This window comes from Rhipicephalus sanguineus, chromosome 3 (assembly GCF_013339695.2).
Source record: "Rhipicephalus sanguineus isolate Rsan-2018 chromosome 3, BIME_Rsan_1.4, whole genome shotgun sequence".
Taxonomy (NCBI): Eukaryota; Metazoa; Arthropoda; class Arachnida; order Ixodida; family Ixodidae; genus Rhipicephalus; species Rhipicephalus sanguineus.
This window is the reverse complement of record NC_051178.1, coordinates 157,179,650-157,206,024: the sequence shown is the minus strand read 5'-3', so window position 1 is coordinate 157,206,024 and position 26,375 is coordinate 157,179,650. Positions and strand designations below refer to the sequence as shown.

Genomic DNA, 26,375 nt, shown 5'->3' with positions numbered 1-26,375 from the left:
GCGGCGAAGAGCGCCGCTGTAGGTGACTCGTGCGAAGTTATTTCAACCATTACGTGCGACACCACTGACGAAACTGCAGGCTGCATAAGGCCCTGAACGCTTCTCGTTCGTCATAAGCGCAAGGCAAACGATCAAAACAGGCGCACAACGCCGAACGATCCGCTCACGAACGTAAACACAGCGCGGTCACTGAGACGTATGTGCTCGGTGATGGCGGACGGAACACAGGAACTGATGTCACTGATGTCGCTGTGGTTGCGTTTCCTCTTTCGGGGACTCGCAAAAACCGCTTTCCTTTCGTTGGCGATAAGATGAATGATTATTATAGGTTTCGGACTTGTTTTTGCCTTCCGGACGCGCTCACTACACAGTTTTCTTCAGTGCACTCACCTGCGCAAAGTTTGCTTGCGCTATGGAAGTGCGCGCCGGTATCTCAGCTGCAAAAGTGAGTCTAGCGGTGATTCCTCCAAATCGCCGCTCAAGTGGCGAATCGGAATCTGATTCAGTAAATGTCAGCCCGTCATACGAGACGTTACTTGTGAGTTAAGATTCAGATGTTGATGAGCGAGGCGACATCTCAAAAGCGTGCACATAAAAAGTGGCTTTTCTCCCTCCGCATTTCCACTTGACACCACTTCGTGCACTTATTTTAGTATGTCTATGAACCACATAGACGTTCATTGCAACGCATAATTTTTTATCTGTCATAGAGGTTTTTCTTTCTAGAATTTATCTTGCTGTTATTCATGAAAAAACTATGTGCATGTAACAACAGAAAAGATACTTTTAGTAACTTTACAGCCACCCAAAATAATTTTAGACAATTTTTTTTAAATAGATTCGTCTGAAGAATTTAATTCAGCAACAAAAAAATACACATTTTCGGAACGCATTTCGCAAAAAAAAATCGACCCTCAAAGGGTTAAATAAGCTGTCCAAATGGCCCAATGAGAAATAGCTCAAGTTATAGAAGAATGAAAGCTCATGTATTTTCGAGAAAACGAGACATAGTCCCAGTTTCAAATGTACAGCCTCATGGACGACAATTATCGCTGAAAACTGAACAAGTTTTAGACATATCAGGTGTGAAGCTTAGCTTTCTGTTTCATAAAAAGTATGTTAACAACGATGAAATGGCTCAAAAGAGCCCCTGCGACACTTTTACCAAGTAATCTCACTATAGGAGTTTGTTGTCTCAAGAATTTATTGCAATAAAAATTTTTTAGATAGCTCAAGTACAACCGGAGTTACAGGGAATTTGTCTTTCTCTTTCCTTGCGTCCCAAATGTGCTGAAAACTACACAGGGGGAGGGGCTGACAAAGGGGCAAGAAGCTACGGCAGCTTTTGGCCCCAATGTCCTATAAAAAGGACACAGAATTGCTCTAAATTGTGACATAAGAAATTTAAAAAGACACATCCGACATATTTTTAATACAGCCGTGCTAGCGTGTGCAATAGTTTTTTCACCATCATCCTCCTCAGAACTCTGCAAAAGTTGAAAGCAAGATGGCAGAAAATAAAACTATGCAGCTCGCAATGCTCAGATCAACCAATGGCCATGTTCATAAGCTTATAACACAGTTGATTTTGGCTGTATGGCACCATTTTTCGAGAGAAGAGCGAGCGATTTCTAGCAAACTTTGAAATTGAATTGTAAATTACATGCCACGTACTGCACTATAACGTTTGGCTCATATGTTCAAAGGAGCTTCGGCTGCCAATTGGCAACATTTTTTTACCATGTTCGAAAAGTGTTGCAAGGCCCCTTTAACAAACCTCACATACTGTGCTGAAGGAAATACGGTGAGAATACCCAAGTAATGTCAGCAGTAACTCGAGACCTGCTCTGTGAACATTGTCTTGGTTGTGCAGTGCCGCTGCCCACAAGCGCAATGAGTACACTACTCAACAACATACCTTGTATTGAACCCTTATATATTTTATTTTTTTTGCTGGGTTACAAAATATCTCAAGGCACAGCTCAACAACTGAGATCTCTTTAACAGAAAGCAAAAGTGCATCCCGCAGCGACAATTGTTTCGGGTGCACACAGACCGGACAATGCGCGGCCTTCTTAAAAATGCAATTTTCACATAACGTAACAAAATATGTAAAAGTGTGCTCACTTCATTTAACGTAAACAAAAGAACAAAAAGGGCCTGTGGTTGACTCATGTCAGCACAAGCTTATCATCAAAGTTTATTACATGTCATGACAAAAAAAAAGGGGGGTGGATGGGAAAAAAATGACGGAAATTCACATATGTACAATCACGACAATACCCAGCAGGTAAATCCTATACACCTTTCCCATGGCATTTTGCTGCGAAACTGTAGCAGCAGATGAAATAATCATAATAAAAAAAAAAAAACAAGGCCTGCGATGCTGTACCTGCACTTTTCACCCCTTGCTCCGAGACCGAGATGACATGAACACACACACGCGATACTATTTACAGTCCAAGTAGTGATGACAATGAGATGGGCGCAGCTCCACGGGGCTGCGGCAAAACTGGCGAATGATCGGAAAAAAGAGGCGAGAATAATGTTAAACTCCAGCAGGGTCTGTGCACAGACTGTCAGGGCAAAACAATTAACGACCCTTATGATGAACTGGTCCAGGTACACAGAGAGACTCCACTGTGCGGCAACAGTTACGAGACTGCACGCACTTCATGCAAGTCTTTCCCATGACTGTGCACACGATGGCTTTAAGATTGGAACACTCAAAGTCCCGATGAAACGTGGCTCATTCGTTCTTCTGACAGTACAGCTCCTTGAGTGATTTGAGCTCGTCTATGAGTGCTTTGTTTTGATTTTCGAGGACGGCAACCCTGTTCTCCAGGCACTTGATGTATTCCTTCTTTTTCCGCCGACACTCCTTTGCGGCATCCCTGTAGTGGAACGGAAAGTGAAAGGAGAAACATTAAGCTAGCGGAAGACAGTAGAATCGGTCCGACAACAAACAGGGGTAGCAGATATTGCAGTTGACATCAAGAGAGAGAAATGGACGTGGGCTGGCCACGTAATGCGTAGGACAGGCAGCCAGTTGTCAGTTAGAGCAATGGAGTGGATACGAAGGGAAGGAAAAAGAAGCCGGGGACAAGCCCCAACAATCCCTGGTGCATTTCAAGACATATGGTGCAAGTTCTGCGATTCTGTGACATATTCTGTGATTACTTGTACAGCCACTCTTGCATGGACCATGCTGTGGTCTGCAGTATTGCTAAATAAATAAAATGTTGCACCATCTTAATCTGCGCTGTCCTCGTTTATGGATTTAGGAGACAAACAGTGAGCAGTTGCTAAAGAAACGCGTTACTACACCATCTAAAGTGTGGCTATAGGGACATTAGTTCAGCTTCAAGATGGGAAAGCCCAGGGTAAAAAAGAGGAGCTGCCCCATGAGTTTGTTCATCGTGGCTCGTCTGTGAATTTTCATGGTGAAGGCATGTCCTCTGCTTTTTGCTTCCTTTGTGCAACTGTGTTCTCACTGTAGCACACAATTTATTACTAAACTACGTCGTCCAGATAGATCAAGCAACGGCAGTTATTAGAAATTAGTGTGTGCGTTCCTACTTAATCTAGCACGTTACCACACACTGATCTCTTGGCTGGTTCATTTGGCAGAGCGATCACCTCAGAGAGGAGGGTGTTGCAAAGTTTTATCTTCAGACCAAGTCAAATCATGTTTAAGATTTCTTCTTAAGCTTTCTGCTCAGGTGGGCACCAGGGCTATGTTCAGCATGAGGTGCTGAACATAGTGTGTGGTAACGTACTAGATTTAATACTGTTCCCCCACAAGTAAATGCATTTTAGCAATACGTGTGTGATACAATGACAAGCACACAATATCCTTGGGGAATCACAGTCATAACGACAGTAAACTAACCCGATGGCCGCCCTTCACAAATGTGCATGTTCCACCACATTTGCATCCTATGCATCATAGATTACAGGAATGTCATGTTCTGCCTTCAGGTAGTATGCGTGGGCTTACTAAGTTAGCTGCTAGCTCGTAAGAAGATCACGTGCTATGTGATGCCAGCTGGCAAAAAAAGGAGTGTTCCACACTTGCTATCATGGCTACGAGCGGCACTGACTAACCCTCCCAGGTTTACATGTACGAAAATACCCAATAAAGTGGACGACTGCCACTGTAGCTCAATTGGTAGAGCATCGGACAAATTATCCGAAGGTTGCAGGTTCGGTCCCTACCGGCGGCAAGTTGCCTTTTTGTCCACTTTAATTTCTTAGCATTTGTGTCACAATTACTACAATGCAGTAATAAGACTACGAACAACGTCCCCTATATGTTCCTTGGATACATTGTCTGAGGGTTTTCATAAACGTTCAGCAAAGTGGCATGTGTAGTTCAGCACTTCTGGTGGCATACCTGTTTTTGAGTAGGCGAAGCTCCCGCTTGCGGGACGCTTCCTCGGCAAGTGACTGCTGGGTCTGGAGACTGGGTGCTGGTCCCATGACTACACTTTGCGCCAGCGCCTGCGACGAGCCACCACTGCCCGTCGTCCGGATCTGGTATGCTTGAAGGTCGGCCGCAGACACTGTCACTGCAAGGTTAACGTTTGGCTTCAATTACTCTCCCACCATGACACAGTGAGTTCAAGTTCAACGTCGGAACAAGCCGAGCAGCATACAAATGTGTTTCTATTTCAAGCCGCTGTTTCTTAGCCCCACAATGACAGAAAAATAGGGAGGATGAGACAAAAGAACAAGCGCTGCATCGTGTGCACCTTTTTTCTATATTGGTTAACTGCAGCGTTAAGAAATCAGGCCCCAACAAAGAAAAGGAAAAAAAAAAGAGGAAAGTGAGGGAAACAATGAAATGCAATTCAACGCAATGTGTGCCGTCATTTTAGACTGTATACGGATATTTATATTACCCAAAAGTTCGGTCTATGATAGTACAGTAAAACCTCGTTGATTCAGATTTCACGAGACTGGAAAGAAATGTCGGAATTAACCAGATGTCAAATTATCGAGAGTATCAAGAAAACAATAAACAAATGTCTATTACATCAAAACACTTTAATTTTCTGCATGAATACGCAAATCCTGTTCTTTTACATGAGAGCAGTGTAAAAGCCGCACCTGTCGTCATCCAGCAACCTCCCAATGCAACCGCAGTGCAAGAACCCCGTGTTTTAAAGGGACCCTAAAGCAGTTTCGACGATCTTGTACAAACGGATGGAACTGGTATAGCAACTCGAGGATCACTTGCAGACGGATTTAAGTTCTTTGCATGAGCTGTGCAATTAGACATGGGTGAATAGTAAATTTGAGGTTCGGAGCGAAGAGTGGTTTGGTCTAATAACGTCGGGTCGAATTGCTCGACTAGTAGCGTTTGCTACCTCGTCCGCGAATTGAAAAGTTTTGCGGCTTCATGACGCGAGCTTTCGCCTTTTCTGCCAGTGCGCGGACTTAAACGAGCTTGGCGGGCTTTTGTCGCCGTTGATCTCCCGGCCGCGAACACGAAACTTCGTATCACGCGCGCTGTTCTTGGGTTAGTACTTGAGTGCGATCTTTTCGACGTCCGATCTTCATGTTGTCTTGGACAAACTTCCCGCGACAATATGCTGAACCGCCGGCTAGGCCTAATCAGCGTTGGTTGCTTTTCGGTAGCGGTCGCGGGCGATAAAAGTTGCGGTTTGGTGCGGAATCAACGAAACTTTTTGCGATGGCTGCACTTGAAGGGAAGGGAATCATATCGTTAATGAAAACGAGGGCATGGTCGGCACATGCAACTCTCGAATGGTGGTTCCGGATTCGATTGCAATGTCTTGGACATCGCGTGCGCGCCCGTGAAATCGAACGATCGGTACCGCTCAGCACGTGAAATTTCGGTCGCGATTCGACATGGTTTCTGTGTAATGCGCATACCTCGAAGTGGCCTGAAACGTAGTCGGCGATTTCCGCGATGGCACTTTGTTTTGTTGCTTTTTCCCCCCGTGTTCATTTCGTTGGCAATGCGGGTCTTTGGCGGTTAATTTTTGAATATTCGGAGATTTAAGTGGTTTTAGCGCCCCAAATCGCATATGTCGATTATCGGACACGCGAGGCTACATGCTCAACACGTTTTGCGCAAGTGCAGCCTTTGGAGAGGTTGTTTTGGTTATAGTGCGGTACCGCTTATAATGCGGATATTCGCGACTCCGGCGACTTACGTTATAAGCGGTCTATACAGTATATATCGCATATTGCTGCCTCTTTAAGTTTCATTATTCCTTTAATATAAGTTATGAAACTGCATGTCATTAGAATGCAGCACATTTCAGATATTTTTGGTAATTCACTCATTACAAATTATGCAGAAAACTTGACTGCTTGACATGATCACAAGGTGAACACTCCAAGTGCTGTAATAGCGTAAAAACCGAAACATAGGTCAATTTTTTTTTTTTTCAAAAGCCGCTATAAAAAGTCGACCCCCATCTTATATACCAGTCATGTGCAGAAAAACTTGGGGAGTCCTGGGGGGACTCTGGCCACTATGAGCAACTGAAGTCAACCACTTCCATTGCTATCACGATCATTGGCACACCTTTGTTTACTACCAGCCTTGTGCCATGGGTGGTCTCATTTTGTGTTTTTGTTGTAGTCTTGTGAATCTATTTGGGCTCTGAGCTGCTTTTTTTTTCTTGTTTTCGTCCAGTGGCCGACAACAATTAACCAAAGTGTTTGAAAACGGCGATCGAGCTTGCGAAGGCATGTAGAAATATGGTAGCACATTGCAAGTCTGAAGAGCGTGAATTATGTGTTGGGATACTAGCGCAGGTGAATGCAAGCGAGCGCTGAGAGTCAGAAACAATAACCGAAATTTTGTCTTTGCACAGGTGTTCTCGCAGCTCCATCCTGCCGGATACTCTTTGTTGCATCTCGGTGATGCAGGCAGCTCTGGTTACAGCGGCACATACAGCTGTGATCGGTGGGTAGATCGAGTGCACCACAGAAGCATTCGCTACTGGCGGACACAAGATTGCCTCATGACATGCAGCAATCAGCAGAAAACTTCATTTCAGTGCCAGACCACAGCGTATATAAGCTGGAGACAAAGGTTACAGTTTATACGGGAGCTGCGCTCACGTCGTGATTGCTACCGGTGACCTCAGAGTGCATCCAATTTAAAGTTGTCAAGATGGTTGTGATGTTTTACGAAGATAATGCTTGAGCCCATCTTTTGGCTTCCTGCCTTGTGGAACTTACGTGTAAACACACGTGTAAATAAATGGCATTTTTACCGTGCACCATTTGAAATCGCGTTTGTTTCATGATAAAGGTGCCTTCCGATACTTTAGCCGTTGCATGAACTTTTTTTTTTTCGATTTTCAGTAGTTGAAAGTCAGGGGGGGTCGATCTACATTCCGGTACGACCTATACACCGGTTTTTACGGTAGTTCTGGAAGTGAAAAAAGCTCTCTCCCTAGGAATTAAAGAGGCGGAATCCAATGTGAGGCTCGCGCATTGCCTTTTTTTTGAGGATTTAAATATTGTTAGGTAACAATCTTGACGATTAGTTTGGCAAAAAGGAAACCGCTCCTGTCGAATAGGCATGCGGGAAAGGCTGAAACAGAGCATGAAGATAATGTGCGCGCATGCACATTTCTCAGTAATTACAGTAAAACAATGCACTGTTATCTTGCAGAGTCAGTTTGAATATATTTAGCGAGGTAATAAATGGCACCAACTTGCACAAGAACAAAACAAAGGGAGATGCACAAAAACAAGTGAGAAAAGGTTTCTAACCGGGCACAAAGAACTGTCCATCTTGTCCCTGGGCATACTGGACGATGGTACCAGCAGCTGTCCCCGAACCTGCGTTGGTCATGGTCAGCGTCTGGAGGCCCTGCAGGCTGCCCTCTTGCGTCACGGCCAGCTGTATGGCTGAGGCGGGGACCACTGTGAGCGCAACACCAACGGATACTTGAGACCCCGTTACGCATCGAAAAAAGCCTCGTCACACATTGGCGAGCTTAGACTACCCATCACTTCTCTTCGCACAAGGGCAAGAGGCAAGTAGTAAGCTTGACGAAACATAGAAACCAAAAGTGTAAACGATTTTTAGAACCTTAAGAATGCCACTGAAAATTAAATTAGATTGTGAGGCTCAACATCTAGAATCCGCACAGTTGTCTATGAGAGATGGTGTGATGAGGCTTCTGGGTGCACGCTGAAGAACTTAAGGTGTTATAAAAAACACAGCCCACATGTTTTTGCCTACTGCCTTCACACAAGGAAATCAAACCCACAACCTTGTGCTCATGAACCCTTGAGGCGCAATGTCCACATATGTGGACGCAACTTGTCTTTGGCAGTTGGTTGGACTAGTGCAAGAGAAAGAGCTAGATATATTGCACATAGAGTGAACTGAACATACTTAGGGATTCTCTGCAACTTTTTTCTGTAATTTCACTTCGAAGTATTCGAAAAATGTTTGAGAAATATTCGAAAATTATTCGAAAAATATTCGATTCGATTCGCACTGAACCTTTATTATTCGAATTCACTTCGCACCCAAAATTTTGCTATTCGCACAGCTGTAGTCTTGACTAAACCTGAATTTTGTGTGTAGAATGTACTGATCACTTCGGTGAAGGCACTATATAATGTTCGATGGGTCGTTCGACGTGCCATGCTCCAGGCCAACGTTAAAAGTATTTTTCTTTGCTCGAAACGAACACAACAACTATGCATCCATTTTGAGCCTCCAATTTGGTCCTTTTATGTAAAAATGGAACATCACTGCAGAATAATTACATATTTTATTATGCACTAACTACAAATACTGAAACTCGCACAAAACAATATATTACTTAATTTTCTTTCTTGGAATGTAATGTTGAGTGCCTTAGAACTATGTTGTGTAAATCTGACAAATTTAGAGAGAGTGCATCATAATTCGTGCCTGAAAGGGATAAACATAGAACTGCAGCCACTGGGCAGCCGCAGCAAACAGTAACAGTATTTAGCGCACTAATCAACAAGAAACTAGGCATGTGAGCAAGCAAGAAAGACATTCCCAGCGCTTATTGCCCGCTTTCTGGACACTCAGAGAGGCAGCCTACCTTTCAGCAGTCCAGCTGCGGTGTGGTACTGAGTGCCAGCCACTGTGATGGTGTTGTCAGGGTCGTCGTCGTCGTCCTTTGTATCGGCCGTCAGCGACGCTACAGCACCCTGTGCCTCGGTGGAGGAGAGCTCGTTTAGGATCTTGCGGTACGACGGTCTCCGTGCAAGTATTTCTCGTCGCTTCTTAGAATCGTCCTCTGCTGTGAGCACAGCCGCCTCCCCTGACACATCCAATTTGCTCGCCGGAATCAACTGTAATGGCAAACGGGTACGCTCATGCTGCATGTCTTCCCTTTCAGGCAAGCATCAACTAATGTCGCAAAAGACGAGTAGCGCTACTAAGTGTTAATGAAAACGACAGAATTTTAGTGCTCCGCACTTGTTTTCCTCTGCTAAGCCCAAGTACTTGCAGCTTGACAAGTGGTCATCATGAAACATGTCTAATGCTTGTCAAGACATGAAGTACAACGAGGAGGACACATTATCGTTTCTTGGCCGCAGTCACTAGTAAGTGGATTCGCAAGAGACAGACAAGGTTGAGTTAATATGCTAATGATGCTACTCTTAATGGGTTTAAGAACATGAAGAATGAAATGGGCATGTGCTTAGACACGTGGGTGATGACAGCCTGTGTCCTGCTTGATCTCAGTTCTTACCAATGCAGCTTGGTAAGTGCGAGAGCAGGATTTGAACTGGCTAATTTTATACCGCCTAAAACTGAGGCATAAACCAGTAAACAGAGTGAGCTGCATTGTTAAGGATGTGCTACAAAATCTGAAACAAGAGCACTGTGTCCCATGCTCATAGGAGAGGTACATCAGATACTATGTTAAGTGACAATGACCTTTCAGTATGACTAAAATTTAGTTTTTTCTGCAGCACAGAATTATGGCATATAGAGCTGGGTGAGCAGTAAGCAATAAGTCCACCACAGCAATCTGAAAATGTGAGAATGTATCCTTGTTAGTAGAATACTCTCCTCCCAAAAAGTTTAAAACCTCCAAGGTGGTGTGAAAGTTAGACTATTTTTGCCATTTTCAGCTATTTCAGGCTGCGCTGCTCGGAGATCATCTCCACAAAAATGGAACAACAATAAAGCCCCAGTAAGGAGTTATAAACATGCTTTAGGAAAAGATCACTCATGTATATTTCATGTCCCTTTGTTCGCCTTCACAAAGTTCACATTTGATGAAGTTCACCCATGATGTGAAAAAACATTCAGATGAATAAAACATGGCACTGGCTAGAATATAAGCATGGTAGAAAGCAATAACGACACTGCATGCACATCGGTGTATAATGATTGTAAGAATTTCAATGCTCATGCCAGCTGGTGTGTCTAATGTCCCACGCAACACAGTGCCAGCAAATCCTACAGTAACAAAATCAAGTAAAGCACTATGTGTACAAACTTGCACTACAAGTCCCTCTCATGCTAAGCACACAAAGGTTAGTATTGTTAGCTTCAGCCACACACAAGCACACACAGACATGCTCAATTAGCAAAAAAAAAAGTGCAATTTACGGCACACATGCAGCACAGATTATCAAAGAGTGGGTTATTCATTTAAAACAAACCTCTGTGCCCCTTTGCCACTATAGAACTACACAAATTTTACAGCAAGCCTGCAAGGACTTTCACATCACATGAAGCGATACCACTTGTTGCAAAGGATCTGCAGTTACATGCAGACATTAAGCCAGCTGCTAACTTCTACAGCACATAGGCGACACAGAACTTCTGGAATTTGACTTTGTTTGAATGGACGATTACACTTTGACTTCGGCTGACCAACGTAATGCTCCAATAGCTAGTGAACATACAAGTGTGAAATTAAGGATACAGTAAATTCTACAATGATGTGCCGAGTTTCTTATGCAATGCATGTAGCAAGCTACAGCTTGTATCTCAATACTGCTCTTCTTCAGGTACAGCTGTTCTTCATATTTGGCATCAGGCAGAATAAGTGCATGGCCCCCTCTGCTTGTGGAAAAGCCAACTGGCAGCCTATGGAAAGCACAGATTTAGAAACTTGCAAGCTGGTGGCAGCAAAAGCAGATGCAGGGAGGAGGATGGGGTGACAAAGCACAAGTCTTCCACCAGCAATACGACATTCGTGCTTTTAATGAAGCAGTAGAGACACCATATTTCAGTGTTTGAGCTCCAGAAGGCCACTTTTCTTCATGTAAATTTTGCCAAAGAATTAACTGCTACTGTCACCTCTTGCTGCAGTGTCCTATGCAGCTCTTGCTCAACAATTCTTACATTAAGAGCACCTGCAGTAGCCTGGCTGTGAAACAAGGATTTAGCCTATCTTCGAATGTGTCCTTGTTACATCCCAAACCACAACAGCAATCTTCACTGCACAGCTAGAGGCAACATCGATGATGGCCCTCAGATATATTAATTTAGGAGCTTGTTCCTTTTACCTTAAAATTTAAGAAATTGCTGCAGCTCGTTCTGTACTCTCATGCATCTTCTTCCCATCTGAAGATGAAGCTGGCTGTCCCCTCAAAACTGTGCAATTCTAATGCCTCAAGTTCATGCGATGAAGTGCAAATGAGAGATCATCTAGCCTAACAATGAAAACACAACTCGTAACCTAAATTCCAGAATAACTTGGCTAATATTTTTCACAATGTATTCACATTAAATGCATCTGATGGCTCCTCTTAGCTGACACTCTAGCTTCAGTTCATCTGTTCCATGACTGTAACAAAACACTTGACAGAGAATAGAGCCTCTAATGAAAAACTCAATTTCCTGAAGGTGCTCCTTCCAAACCTTCCCCTTTCCGCAGCACTAAAAATGTGGTGTCTCCACAATTTAAAAAAAAAAATAGTAAAGAAAGAGAAGGAATGTACCACTATACTGGACCAAATTTTTTTTAAAAATCTTCACGGGGCAGGTAGCAGACTGGCTTTAGCATGAGGGCCACCAGTTGACCAAACTCATGCATCGCATCAGCATTCACACAATGCTCACGCAAGCAAGCAAATAAAAATGGCTCAAGAAATGTGTGCAGTGCAAGCAGAGGAGAAGCTCTGGGCAGCGTTAGGATGACAGAAGCGCATGTTTTGCAAGTCCAGGCGGTGTTACCTGGACAGGGTGGACGCCAGCATCACCGTCGGCACTGTGGATCACTGAGCCCTTATTTACCAATATGACATTCTTGCCCAACTGGAAAGAAGCAAGCAGAAAAAAAGGGGGACCCCCCCCCACTTGGAGAAAGAGCAGTGGCGGCAGCAGCAGCAATGGCACGACAGCCCCAACTCTCCTTTGCACAACTCTTCACAGACTTCTGCGAAGAAAACTAAGTTGTCCGTGTTTTCGCAGTCTAAACCTGCGCCCCTCGACACAAGGGCTGCAAGCAGAGTTTCCAAACAGACTTGCCCAAGGACATACACAACACACTCACTGACTGCAAAGTAGGGGGCACTTTCAGTAGTTGTCACCTTGATTGGGCAACGTGCATCTCAAAAATTGTTGCAACAGAATGGAAGTGGCCACAGCTAACCACGAGCCAGCACCTACACTGTGGTTCATAAAGGTGACAGCAATGAGAAAGGAAGACAAGTCTTTACAAGCATTCGTGTGCCTGTTCTCAAGGTAAAGATGGCAAACCAGCGCCACAGAGGCCATGATGTGCACAATGGTAGCAACTAGAGCTGTGCGAATAGCAAAATTTTGGGTGCGAAGCGAATTCGAATAATCAAGATTGAGTGCGAATCGAATCGAATAATTTCGAATAATTTTCGAATATTTCTCAAAAAATTTTCGAATAATTCGAAGTGAAATTACAGAAAAAGTTGCAGAGAATCCCTATGTATGTTCTTGTGAGATAGCAACATGAAAGTGTTTCTTTTCGCTAGGTTGATGAAACGCTGGTGGGGTCATATTGCATAGTTGTCTTTCTTATCAAGAGTGAGGCAATGTAGAGGCCGAATTGTATTTATGTACATGATTTGGTGCAACCAAGGTGTTGCCGACAACACTTTACACGTGATAGGCAGAGATGCCATTTCCTCAGCCTCTCCTCCTCTTTCAACTGCTGTGGAAGCCCAACTGATGTGGCGGACAAGGGTGTGCTCCCTTCAAGTCCGGAGTTCCAAAGCTGCCTCGTAGACATCGATATATAAGAACATCTGAAATTCTGGATGCTAAAAAGCTTCGGCGTCCGATTTTTCGGACTTCCTGCCCAAATTTCAGGTCCAAAACAGCATTAAATGAGCCCCCAACTCTGCCACATCTTTCATCTCCATGTTGGAACCAGCGTTTTCTAGTGTTAATGCATTTGCGACCGCAGCAGAGCTTGAAAGGCAGCTTTGCCGCAATACGGGGGTGTGATGAGGTGAAGCATATTGAAAATTTAGGGACCACTTCCAAACGAACGTTGACTGTCTCTTGGCTAAGTTCGACCGTAACGGAGTTGGAAAGGCAGCTTTGCCGCAATACGGGGGTGTGAGGAGGTGAAGCACATTAAAAATCTAGGGACCACTTCCAATCAGACGTTGTCTCTTGCCTAAGTTCGACCGTAACGGAGTTGGAAAGGCAGCTTTGCCGCAATACGGGGGTGTAATGAGGTGAAGCATATTGAAAATCTAGGGACCACTTCTAATTGGACGTTGACTGTGTCTTGGCTAAGTTCGACCGTAACGGAGCTTGAAAGGCAGCTTTGCCGCAATACGAGAGTGTAATGAGGTGAAGCATATTAAAAATCTGAAGGGGTCACTTTCAACTGGACGTTGACTGCATTTGTTTTTGGGAAGTTCGAATAGTTCGAATAGTAAAATTTCAGTGCGAATCGAATCGAATAGCAAACACTATTCGAAAAATATTCGAAACTTCGAATATTCGCACACCCCTAGTAGCAACCAAGACATGTAAAATTGCGAAACTTTTCATAATGACACGTAGAATGCCATACCTAGATGCCTGACGAAAGCGCTACTGCATCTGGTACATTCCATGCGACATAGGTAATGGAAATGGGCATGACAGACTCGTAAACTAAATGTCCAATGATATACGAAATGCAGCGTGTCCTACAAAGTGCACGTCTACACTTTGCCGCCATAGAGTTTTAAGATACTGCAGCCCGGGTTGAAGTTATGCACGATTTAAGCCATCAACACAATAGTGGACTCGCCTAAAGTGAATGACTAAGCACCAGTCAAGATACACACGCCACTGAGCATATGAAAGCCTTTAGCCCTTCCTGTACTACTTATACGGCAGTACAGTGTTTGCACATCAGAAGGGCCTTTTTCTAGGGCTAATATAAAATGGATGAAAGAAGAACAGAGTGATCAAGGAACACTGCAGAAAATATTTATTTAGACAACTGCAGTATCAAAAGTAACGCTAGGCACTTTGAATGATTAAGAAAGCAACCCTAACCAACTAATCAAAAACATCTCACAAGATGAAGCCTAAAAGTTAAAGAAAAGCCTTCTTTTATATAAGCTTTATCTTGGTTTGTTTTCTGTATTGTCACGGTGCCAAGGCATTACAGGGACATGTGGAGATGATTGTGAACAGCTTCTTTGAAGTTCTCGACATCAGAAATAGAAGCAATGGCAGCAGGAGGGCGGCTCCAGTCGTAATAAAGCTTTCATAACATCCGTTAGGATAAAAATACGATTCTGCCTAGGTCACTCATTTCAGAGCCATGTGCGACTGCTGACTGAATGTTACTTGCATCGACATATTCAACATGGGTGCGTAGGATGGCTGGTGGATGCTCAAATGACAGTGGCTGCACAATTACAGGTTACAACAGCACAACACAAGCAAAAAAGAAGGACGAGGGTCAACAGGGAAAGGCTGCTTAAAATGTTAGAGCAGAAGTTTGCAGGTTACATTGCACCTCAAAATACGCAGCAAACCTCAAACAACACAGGACACGAACATCCACTGAGCTAAAGTTTGAAATGCTAAGTAGGTATGCAGTCAATACATGACATTCTGGGTCAATACACGCAAGACGAGAAAAGATATGTGGCACTGAAGGTGAATTTTTGTGTAGTCTACTGGATGGATGACATGCAAGCAGGAAAAGGAACACTATGCAGTGCCGACAGTCCCTGTATTCGGTCTCCTGCTTGCCCGTCGTCCGTCCAGTTGACTCCAGCAACCCGGACACATACCAATGATTCCAATTATCAACATCGCACTGTTTGGATGAACGCGCAAGGAATGTGCAAGGGAGAGAGACAGGGAACAAGAGGGATTGGCAAAAATCTGCTGGAAAGTGCACGCAAACACACACACATGAATGAATTTTCCTTAAGCGCTAAGGGTTAAAGAAGAAAAGACTATAACTCACACCAAGTGCACTTACTGTCTGCAGGGCAGCTGCCCCTCCAGCGGCCTGAATCACGGACTGCTGGTTGGGCTGTATCACTGACTGTACGTGCATGGGCTGGTTGGGGATAGACACGTGCACGATGGACACACCTCCGCCGGGCTGTTGCACTGCCAGCGCTTGTGTTGTGGCTGAAGGGACCACCTGCGTGGCAATGAATGAAAATGTCAGACCTTCAAACAAACAATTAGAGAAACGAACCACGCGGCTGGCATCTCTTTCGGCAATGCTTCCACACGCACAGGTAGAGACAACATTGCATGAACACGTGCATAGTAACAAAAAGTTTGCATCTTATTTAAGCTTATCATTAGTCACCGGTAGTCTAACTTCCTACTAATAAGCTGAACACCCTTTTTCACTCTGAACGTGCAATGTTAGCATGAAGAATCGGCGCAATAATCTTGTGCTTGAGCTGTTATTACTGCTTTACAGTCCTCTTAGGTTAACAACAGCGCTCTACTTTCATGTCGCGGGATCACAACTGCACTTTTTTTTCTTCAGTATACAGTAGGACCTGTACAACTGGAAAAGCCCTAAACACGAATGTAGGAGCGATGGTAGAATATCATTGACTGTATATACCTGTACAAGATACAAGTTTTGTACCTAAGCGTTTGACATCAAGAATGCCAGTATTTAATGAAAAAAGGCCAGTGCACCAAGCCAAGAGGTAGAAGCTATTTGCTGAGATGAACAGCACAGTACTCGAGTTGTTCACTAATAAGGAACACAGCCAATGCCTAAGGAATGAAATTAGAATTCATCCTATTACATGTATGCAGAATTAAGGCTTATCTGTGGAATTTTTAACATACTTGTAAGTGTCAAATTTCTTGACGCTAGTTCGAAGTGAAACGAGCTTCCATTTAGCATAGAGCATTGTGAGCGAGATGCGCTCTATAGATGCATTGAGCAATAATGTCGAAGACGCGAGACCGACTTTTCGGCAGGGCATTGCCTCCTTGCCATTCCTCCCGATTGGAGCTTGAGATCACTACCTGTACCTCCACATATACTACAAGATTTAAAGATCTTTGCTACAGGAAATCCACGAGGCAATCTAGTGTAAGAGCGAGGTAATTCTATTCCAATTGAGCGTTTGAGGGCTCTTTTAATAATGGCAAGGTATTGTACGTTTCCCATCGAATCTTTTATATAGTTGTCCTAGCATAGCTTTGTCCTTTTGAAAGTTGTAATTACCTCCAGAAAAGGTTTCAGATAAAAAAAAAGGAAATAAATGAAGAATACTGTGAATGCTCCTTGAGGCAGGTTAGATCGGGCTGGTAGCACAGCTGCGCAACACTATCTAAATCCGACTGCTGGTTTACAAACACGATAACTAAGTAGGAGCTGCTAGGTCACTATGCCAATGCCTCATATGGAATATTTATAGAGTATAGTGCTACCAAAAAAAAAAGGATCCTGCTAAGCATTGCTTAACCCCATTCTGAAGCTGAGTGCAGCTGTGTTTTAATAGAGACATAAAACAACTGTGACCTTTCAGCTAGGGCCAGAAAAGAAAACAACTAAAGAAATCCCTTCATGCACATTCACGCAAGCTTATGAATTGAACAATAAGAGAAAGCCAACCCCCAGCTGCTGCACAAATGCATTGGCAACATTGACCATAAATCAATTTACGAGCGTGCCACCGCAGTGGGCTTACGACAAAGCAGGTTCCTTCGACAACGGTGCCAAATGTGCGCTGCCATTGTTAAAACGACGACATTTAGCCAAAACGGCGAGATATGCCACGTTACAGCCAGTCTGCAAACCATTGGCACAGACGTCACGTTCGGTATTTCACACACACATTCAATCACAACATTGATCACGCAAACACTCTCGGCACTTCAATATCATGAAAGATGTACTCGCATGCAAGGGCAAGTTTCCAAGATGGCGGCATGCATACACAAAAATGAAACGTGGTCTATACTTGCCATCGTGGAAAGCTGAACAGGAAAAAAAAGAGAGAGAGAGGGAGAGAGAGGAAAAGAATAGAGAATGTACAGACCAGCAAATACAAAGATGTAGTGCGTAGCTCTCAAAAGTAGGGTGTCTACAGCTGAACAAAAGTCAGAAAGGAATGAAATGCACCTTGCAACCAGAAAGAACATGCGCACACTGCAGGGGTTTCAACCACCTCCACAACACCTGCATGCTCATGATAGATGGGTGCCATCTGTATGTTCATTGTGTTTGAAACAAGATCCTGCCGACCACCTGAGGTGATATCGAAGAAACGGGTGGCTCAAATCGGCACTTCGGGAGGAGCCTTATGGGTTAGTGTGCGGCACTATTGTCTCCCTAGGAAGGTTTCGGTGCAGAGAAATGTGCCTATGCAAAGGCTCTTGACCTCATAATGAATTGTGCTGTTGTACACTATAAGGAGTTTCCCAGCCAAACATGTGTTTCACAGCCCCTTAAAAGAGACTGCCCTCGTGTCCACATCTGTAGACTTGAAATGAGTGGTGCTACTAATGACAAAGGAAGTTGCTAACAATGTTAACAGTAAATATGTAAAACGAACTGAAAATGCTACAATGCAACAATATCAATGAAAATTCTGAACTCCATTGGGACATGACCGAGTAATGGCAGAGCACCTGGTTTCCAAACTGAGAATCTTCATCTGTAATTGAAACGCCGGAAGACTTCATGAAACTTTACTTGTGTGACAACTTCCACATCATTCAACAATGACTAATTTATACAAAGAGACTGGGTTCAGAATTGCAAAGAGAAAGATATTTTTTTCGCATTTCCTGCTTCAGTCACAGTGTGTGTATGTAAGAGCAACGTGTCCATCAACAAAGATAATAAAAAACCAATGTACACGAAACAGAACTTCAATTCAAAGGAGAAAAAAGAAAGCGGAGTGCAAATGTTATTTTTGCACTCACACCTGACAAAAGACAATCCCTTTCTTTAGCAAGGTGCCCAGAAAAAGCAGCACAGGCATTGTGAAGAATGCCATAAAAAGGCATCTGCACTGCAATAAATGCCTGCTTTGTCCAGTAGTGTAAGTGCAAAGTGCTGATCATGAGCGCACGCAGAGTAATACACGAAGAAGTGTTGTTGCAACCCTGCTAGCACAGGCTGCACTTCACGCTTGCTGCATTGTTGGTGACGTGCTTGGCTTCGCCGTTAGTCATGCACAGCATGTGAAAGCTTGCAAATACATGCTTTGTAAGTTGGTTCACTGCATGGTTCGTGCAAAAAGCCATGAAACCAGGCTTGAAGCAGGTACGAGTGCAACATGACGAGGAGACACCAATGCTCTGCGGTTAAGACAATTCCAGTGTTCGGGAACACTGAACAACCTGCAATTGCAACTTTCATTGGCTGCCTTCATCGAACTATGCAAGTGTTATTTTACACAAGGCTGCATCGAGTCTTCGTGCAGCTGCCTCCGGGTGTAGTTATCAGTTGCAAGTTGCACAATGCAGTGTGAAAAGCAGAGGAGTGCAGGCAAAGCATGATGCAACAGAAACTTTTTTTCCAGGTGTCTCGTGGCAGCCACAGTGCAGAACCAACTCACATTGAGCTGCTTGACCTGTGCCGGCGAGGCAAACACCACAGTGCCGTTGGTGCGCCCCTGGGCAGAGGTGACCACTACCGCGCTGGGAGCCGGGCTGGAGCGTGCTGCCGTGGTCGTGCTGGAGGCACGCGATACAGGCGCACTGCTGGTCACCACGGTCGCTCCTTCTTCCATGAGCACTTCCATCTACATGGCCATGCAAGCGGGGTCAGCGCTGGCCAGCCACGACAACACAGCACACGCCACCCGGCAGCCTCAGCGGGCGCACACCACCAACCACCCCCGGCAACCATTGCTACGACCGAGCCCCACTCAGAATGCCCGCTGAGCTTTCGAGTAGTAGTAGCAGCAGCCGCAGAGGAGTGCAGCAAGCTGTGCAAGGACACCAGGCACACTTTTGACGAGGCCACAGCACAGTACGCTACTACAGCACAACCAATGCTTACATCTGCAAAACAACACTGTAGAGCCTGGAACAAACCAGCGAACCCCCTTACTACAGCAAACACCAGAAATTTTGGAGATACTTGGCCAGGAAGCATGCTATATGTGTGCTCCCTGATATTGAATATTCTACATTACTCAAGGACATGCCACAAACCAAAGAAGAATTTTGGGAACGTGAGAAGGTTCTTCAGTTTTGCCACAATAAACAGCTCAAGTTTAAGTTTCCAATTTTCCTTCTTTATCAACACTTCACGAACCGACACGCTCTGCCCCATATTGCCAAGCAAAATTAGGATGTTTTATTTTATCACTCTTTCTAATTTAATTCTGTTTAACTGTTAATAACCTGGCTTTGTTCAATGCAGGAGCTATATTTACAGCCAACACGAGGTCTCACAAGAACCCCAGTAAACGTTTGCACCAAGTGATTTACTATAATGGTGTCTCTGCCATATTGTACATGAGTGGCTACAGTGTGTTGAATGAAGAGTGCAGCCTGAATTTTGGACAGTTTGCCTGCTTTCCTTGCAATATCTGCAAACTCAACACAATCTTCCCTGTATATATTGTAAGTGCTTCCGATGAGCACTTACATAACTATCGGGCGATGTACATAACTATCATCGCCCGAGTTACGGGTGGCTGCTCTCCAGAACCTGACCAAATAAACGAGTTAAGTGTGCTTCTGTCATTTCAAACAATAGAGGGTCTCCTCAATCTACACATTTTACCCAGGTCCTGTTTTCGTTTAGACCTGCATTCGTGCCACAGCAACAACCACCAACTAACTACTGAAATATTGGCTACCAGCAGGCACCTGCCAGAACTGGGATGACGATTACGCAGAGATGAAAATAATGAAGAGCATTGTAAGTGCATACAATACCAGCACTAGGAAGCATCAGTAGTTTACCAAACAAAAACTTACTAGTTCTATCCAGTAGGACGAGTGCAATGACCCTTTTTCACAATTGTGAAGCTAGCTTTCCAGCGATGCAGTTAGCCCAACTAATGGCAGCTAGTTCCGCACAGTTTGCTTGTGCTACGACACTGAAAATGTACTCTGCTCTCGATATAGACTCCGCATAATAGAGAAGCCCCAGTACTATCCAACCAGGGCCTCATCTCCACTTGAAGCCGACAGGTGCGCCATTAGTTGGGCGAATATGCAGTGCAGGAAAGAGCACTTGCGGATTATGTAAAGGGTCTACTGAGAAAGAAATTAACTGCACAGGCATGCTATCAGTATAGCCAGATTAATGCACCTTCCCCAAACTTCATGTACTCTGCAATACAACGCAGCCTTCGAGGAACCTGTATATGTTCTAGTTGTTAATCCATCTTGGAAACGGCATGACACACACATGCATGCACACAAAATCAGGATCCTTGGATGTTTGTAAGAGGATCTTTTCTTGCACTCTTAAGCTGTTACAAAAAAAAAAATAAATAAAACTGTCTTGCTTTCAATTAAACCGACAGTATTAGCTGTTGTTGACCCTTTGAAAAAACTTGAAATGAATGCAAAGGAGCCAAGTCTACAAAATCTTTATTTCCGTTATAAAAGACACTTGACTATTAAATGCTTGCATTATATGAACGAAGAGTTTCAAAGGCTTTACCATCTTGCAAGTGCTCATATCACGCACCCTTTTCGTCACAGCAAGGAACACTGGCAACACACTTTTGAGCACACTGCCACGTTGAACCGCTATTTCGCAATAATGGTTGTGACCGTGCTTGTTGTCAACATGTTAATACGAATACACGTTTCACTGGCTTTGGCATTAAAAATACTGCTCTACCACACACCCAAGTTCGCCTTTGCGGTAGACCTCGCTTAGCCAGTTGGATTACAAAAAAAAAGAACTTTCTTGAATGCCTGAACAGGTTGCAGGATAGTCTACGAAAGAGCACTGCTCTGCTTGGCAGCCTATCCGAAGCATTAAGTGGTTTTACCTTATCTCTTTACGAATTTTTAATATCTGCTTTCCAGCTGAATTGCTATGTGCAGTCTATTTATTAGCCTACGTGGCAATCATCAAAATAGCGTGCTGCAAAAAGTGTCTCAGAAGTTTTAGTCGTGCCAGAATCCAATTTCTAACAACATTACTTCCTAGTTATAATTAAATATTCACAAGTCGTTGAGTCTTCCTTTCCCATGGGCAGTTGCCGTGTATCTAACAACACATTCTGTGAAAGCCAAAAACAGGCGACCAAAATATAATATATACAAACCATTTATCAAGAAGAGTTAAATAATCGCTTTGTGAGGTCCGCAGTGCACCGCCCGCCCGCGTGGACAGAGGCCGTGTCGCCGAACAACGGTTTACGTAAGTGCGTGACGTAACCACACTGACGTCATGCGATGACGCACGCGACATTTTTATCGACTCCACGTTGGCAGAATGCGCGCTAAAACATCCATATGCGACAGCCGAATATCGTTTATTAACGTCGCTACCTGGGTTTTTCGACTGCCACACAAGGAAAACGCACCACGTTCAGTCGCTTCGGAAACGCGCCGATGTATATTCAACGCGACCGCAGAATGAAGAATGGACGTAGGCGCCGATAACACGCAAGCGCCGATGCGAACAGTTTTTCTGATCTTTTGCTGACGCAGAACGACTGCTGTGGCGTCTTTTTAACTGAAACTAAGGTCAATCTACGTGAGAGCCTCAAAATGGCCTACGCGCCTGGCGACCTCGCAGCCACGTTGCAAAACTATTTGGCTCAAGGCCGCTGCGAGCCCAGGTGCGCGGCAGCGCGGCGCAATACCTTCCCCGGCTGCTTCCGTATAACACGCGCTGCAGATAGAATAATACGGTATCTTCATTACAGAAAGCGAGTCAGCTGGTCGAATACGCACTAAAATCGAGCGCACAGAAAAAGGCTAAAGACGCGCGCAAACTATGACCACAGAACATCTACAACGTTAAGGTCGAGAAACAGTGAATAAAACTAGTAACGATCAGATGCCCGATCAAAAGAAACGGAACACACAGACGCCATATCACGCTCAAACCGTTTTAAGTCGCCAATGTAGAAATCGAATGCAGCACCGTCGGGCGACAAGGTTTCAGATGCACCTTGAAACACAGACTACAAAACGGGAAAGTCCATGCCACACCATTGCGGACAGCCACAGACCCGACGCTGATAACCCGGCAGAGCAGCTTCACGCAATCGGACACCACCGAAGTGCCCGACTAAACGCAGGTTAGAACGCCAGCCGGAACACACGGGTTCGCAGCTCCGCGATCGAACCAGCCGCGATGTACAGTTAGGCCTAACGGATACACACGCGTCTAAATTCAGCGCGATTGCAGCCCTGGCAGCCTGCCATATTTGCAGCGATACCGTTCCAGACATCGTCCACACAGTTTCCCAAAATCAGAGGTCCAAAACTGGGCTAATTTCTAAACCGGCAATCGAAAAATGCCACCACCGCACGAAAGACATCACGCCCGACTGTTATTGTACGAGGGTCGACGCAGAGCACTTACCAGTTACGTATTTCTCGTCACCAAGTTTGCCGCAACCCGAGTGGGCAAATTGGCAGAAACGTAGCAACCACGTCAAAGTACAACGTCGTCGTCACTGAAAGCAGGTCCACATAACCCTCGCCTAAGAGCTCGATATCACTGCGCGCTACGTCACCCCGGCCTTTCTTCATTGGACGATTCACGAGCAACGCACACGTGACGATGCGCTGCGTCACCGTCATTGGATGGCCTGTGATGATTCACAAGCCATGACGACATGCAAGGCACGCATGTACAAGGACAACACTTTCCATCGTATAAAACTATTTTTTGTAACATCGAAATTCAAAGTAGTCCTCGCGAGATGCAATAAACATTTGCGATTGGTGGAAAATATGGGAGCAAAGCGATTACGGTAACATTATTTAGGTATCAAAGCCCGCACTCATTTCTACGTCGGAGAGCGGCGCTGCGGCAGTCGTGAGTGCGAGGGCTGGCGAGGTAGATGTAGGAGGAGGGCGTGGGCAGGTAGGCAAGCCGAAAGCTGTGGATGAACGCCGTTGTAAGCTGTGCCAGGTGTTCTCTGCGCGCTGACGAGATAGTAAACGATCGTATTTATTGTTCTAATTCATCTGGAACAGGTACCGAGATAATCTGATTATCGCCGCTTGTGATCAGAAGGGACACATGGGGACTGGGGCCGCAGGCGATTGCACCGCGCGCAAATGCGCGGCAACTCGTAAAATATCCGGCTCTGCTGGATAAAACCAACGAAATCGTGCCGAGGTTGCATGAGCGGACTGTCAAAGCGATGGATCACCCATTGCCAGCGAGCACCTACTGCCGTTGAGCTGACTTTTCAATGTCTTAACGAGCCACGATTCGCGCACGTGATAGCAATATGCGCCAAATTGATGACTAAAGCTCACGTACCGGAGTGAATCAATGCTCGCTCTGCATAGCTGAACAGTCTTAAACCGCGTAGAGATGAGGCGTTGTATCCGCAAGTTAGCAACACCGCCTACAACATTCCGCGCACTCGGCAACGCCCACCGCTAGCGTGCCATACATAACGGTACGATGTCACACACCATCGATCACATATCAACCGGTTAACTCCGCTGTATTCGTTTTAAATAGCCTGTCCATCGACATATACGTACCAGCCGTGTGTGTTGTGTGCTTAAAAAGTTAGATTGCGATTGTCATCATAGTTTCTCTTCGCCGACGGGTATCGATAATCTAAAAAAATTGTTAACGCGCGTCATTTTTTGTTTGTTGTCTGAGGACCAACTTGTAAGGCAATCGCACTTTCAAATCGGAAAACAAACAAGCGTTCGATCATGGAAAGACGCACGAGAAATGTATGACTCAGATTGTAGAAAACAATGTTTACTCACTAAAAGAAAGAAAAAAAGCGCGCACGTCATCTACAAGCTGCTGCTTTTACGTTTCTTTTGATATTTCGCGAAAATAACACTGCAGCTAATGCTCGGATTTTCTATGAAAATTAAATTGCATATTGCAACTGGGTTTATTTCTTTTTTTTTTTTCGCACATGACATTTAAGTTCACTTCTTTGGAGATAGAGCAAAAATATTATCCTTTCGATCGCTTTGCCACTGATAGAACGAAAGCTTGCATGAAGAAGTGGCAGCCGAAATCGGCTATCTCAATGCATTGAGCGAAAGGGTAGTAGATGCAAACGAAGGGAAATGCCAGCAGCAAGAAAAGATCACTGGAGAGACGCCAAAACAGCGAGGAATAAAATAGCAAGATTTCCTCGATTGCCAAGGTCGACTGCACTGACCAGCACGGAAAGGCAGTTAGACTTGTGTGTATGTACGAGCTGCCTCACCACCTGCTGCTACTTTTCGTGACATTTTCCAATGGGTAAACAAGGAATGAACTTTACACTGCCTACGTACATTGCTGGTTGGCTGTAGTGCGACACACTCACGCTTTGCGTAGGTACCCGAAGAAAAGTATGAAGAAAGGTGCATACAAATGAATCTCGAGATAGGTGCTACCAGGGTTCAAACGGTTTTCAAAGAGAAGCAAGATCACGAAATTTCAATGCAGCGCTGGGGAATTTTCAAGGCCGACACCGATGCTACATGTGGTCGTTTTCAACCTGACGACGCCGTCAAAAAGATTGGAGATAATTGTTCCTATTATGCAAAGCAAAGGGAAAAGCCATTATTCTTAGCTCGAGGAAAAAAAAATTGCTTGTATATTACACCAAATAAAACTAATTCACCAAGTAGCAGCTATGTGGGCACACCTATTCCTGAACGTACTACAATAGGGACAACTGTCTAAGTACTTAGGTATCTCTATCAGGTGTTAGATTAAGCATATGTAATGAAGACAAAAATATAAGCACATTTTTAAAATTTTAAATCACACGTCCTGAAAGAATGCATAGGACGATGGGAACACGCAGTAGGGGGCTTCAACTGATTTGGCCACCTAGGATTTTTTTAATGTGCACCCAAATCGAGTGTCTTGCACCCCAACTCCAAAATATGTGGCCGCCGTAGCCGGGAATCAAACACTGTGACATTGTGCTAACAGTAGCAGACACACCACGGCTACCGATCTGCCATAGAGACAGCAGACGTTATAAATAGCGCACAAGAAATGCAAGATTCTCAAGCTCCGTGAAAGGTGCTTTCAAAACAAAACTCTCGAGATCAATAGCTTTGCGTTTCAAGCATCAGCACTTGTAGGTGTTTGTGCTAGTGCCAAATTCGAATATTACTGTTTGCATGCATGGAGACGGGTAGCTAGCACTGTAGAAAATGCCTGTTGAAAAAGGGTGCTGGACTGGAATGGTTGGTAGTTTACTGCAATGGAGGTGATCGGTGCTTCGGACAGGATAACAGAAACAACACCACATCTATCAAACAAAGACAACACACACGCTGGTGTGTCTGTCGTCTCGTCATAGTCCTGTCGAATCACTCTGCTGTCTTCTCTTCGTCCAGTCTGAAGTGCTGTTCAATATCTTTCTAACACCACCGATTAAAGTGTTATTCATCAACCACATTCATCCAACTAAAGTAGCGCATAGTAAACAAAACCAAAATGGGGAAAATGAAATACTTCCACAAAGTGCATAAACTAGGCACAGTTTGTCATTACAGCAACAAGGAGGTCTGCAAGCTTATTCTTTTTTTTCATTTATAGATGGAACTGAGAACAGTTTATCATTCGAAGAAGAGACGCAAGACTTTGTGTTGTTAAGTGTTGCATAATCATGCCATGAGCTGGACCATCCAACAATTTATTAAGGGGAGAAAAAGATCAGACGCTAATAAAACGGACAGAGAGAAAAAACAAGCTGAAAACTGTTCACCACCGCACGCGTTACCCAACTGCTGCTGTACTCTGCTTGTACCACATAAATCAATATAGTACAGACCTAGATTTGACAAA

At 44.5% G+C, this 26,375-nt stretch overlaps 2 protein-coding genes and 1 long non-coding RNA gene across 11 annotated transcripts in view; 1 reads left to right on the top strand and 2 right to left on the bottom strand.

The window, feature by feature from the left end:
- LOC119387567 (uncharacterized) overlaps positions 1-26,375 on the top strand; it is a 93,398-nt gene that overhangs the window by 25,872 nt on the left and 41,151 nt on the right. The gene's annotated exons all lie outside the window — the stretch shown is intronic.
- Positions 1-26,375, bottom strand: part of LOC125757684 (uncharacterized) — a 72,409-nt gene that overhangs the window by 25,491 nt on the left and 20,543 nt on the right. The gene's annotated exons all lie outside the window — the stretch shown is intronic.
- LOC119387563 (cyclic AMP-dependent transcription factor ATF-1) lies at positions 1,920-23,079 on the bottom strand. 6 transcript variants are annotated; one of them, XM_049413552.1, is made up of 8 exons: positions 22,956-23,079; positions 19,000-19,185; positions 15,429-15,596; positions 12,185-12,265; positions 9,075-9,336; positions 7,765-7,896; positions 4,397-4,571; positions 1,920-2,894 (listed from the first exon to the last, which is right to left on the bottom strand). In XM_049413552.1, the coding sequence occupies exons 2-8, from the start codon at positions 19,183-19,185 to the stop codon at positions 2,750-2,752; spliced, it is 1,149 nt and encodes a 382-aa protein (XP_049269509.1). In that variant the 5' UTR covers positions 22,956-23,079; the 3' UTR covers positions 1,920-2,749. The 6 variants fall into 6 exon arrangements, with proteins under 6 accessions (XP_049269509.1, XP_049269510.1, XP_037510921.1 ...); XM_049413553.1 differs by having other exon boundaries at positions 7,765-7,902; positions 9,084-9,336; XM_037654993.2 differs by having other exon boundaries at positions 7,765-7,917; positions 9,084-9,336; positions 22,956-23,077.

Coding starts and splice junctions, on each gene's coding strand:
- LOC119387563 (XM_037654993.2), bottom strand. CDS start 19,185: ATGGAAGTGCTCATGGAAGAAGGAGCGACCGTGGTGACCAGCAGTGCG. Junction 15,597..18,999: donor CACAGGTCAAGCAGCTCAAT/GTGAGTTGGTTC, acceptor ATTGCCACGCAG/GTGGTCCCTTCAGCCACAAC. Junction 7,918..9,083: donor CGCAGCTGGACTGCTGAAAG/GTAGGCTGCCTC, acceptor TTGCGCTCACAG/TGGTCCCCGCCTCAGCCATA.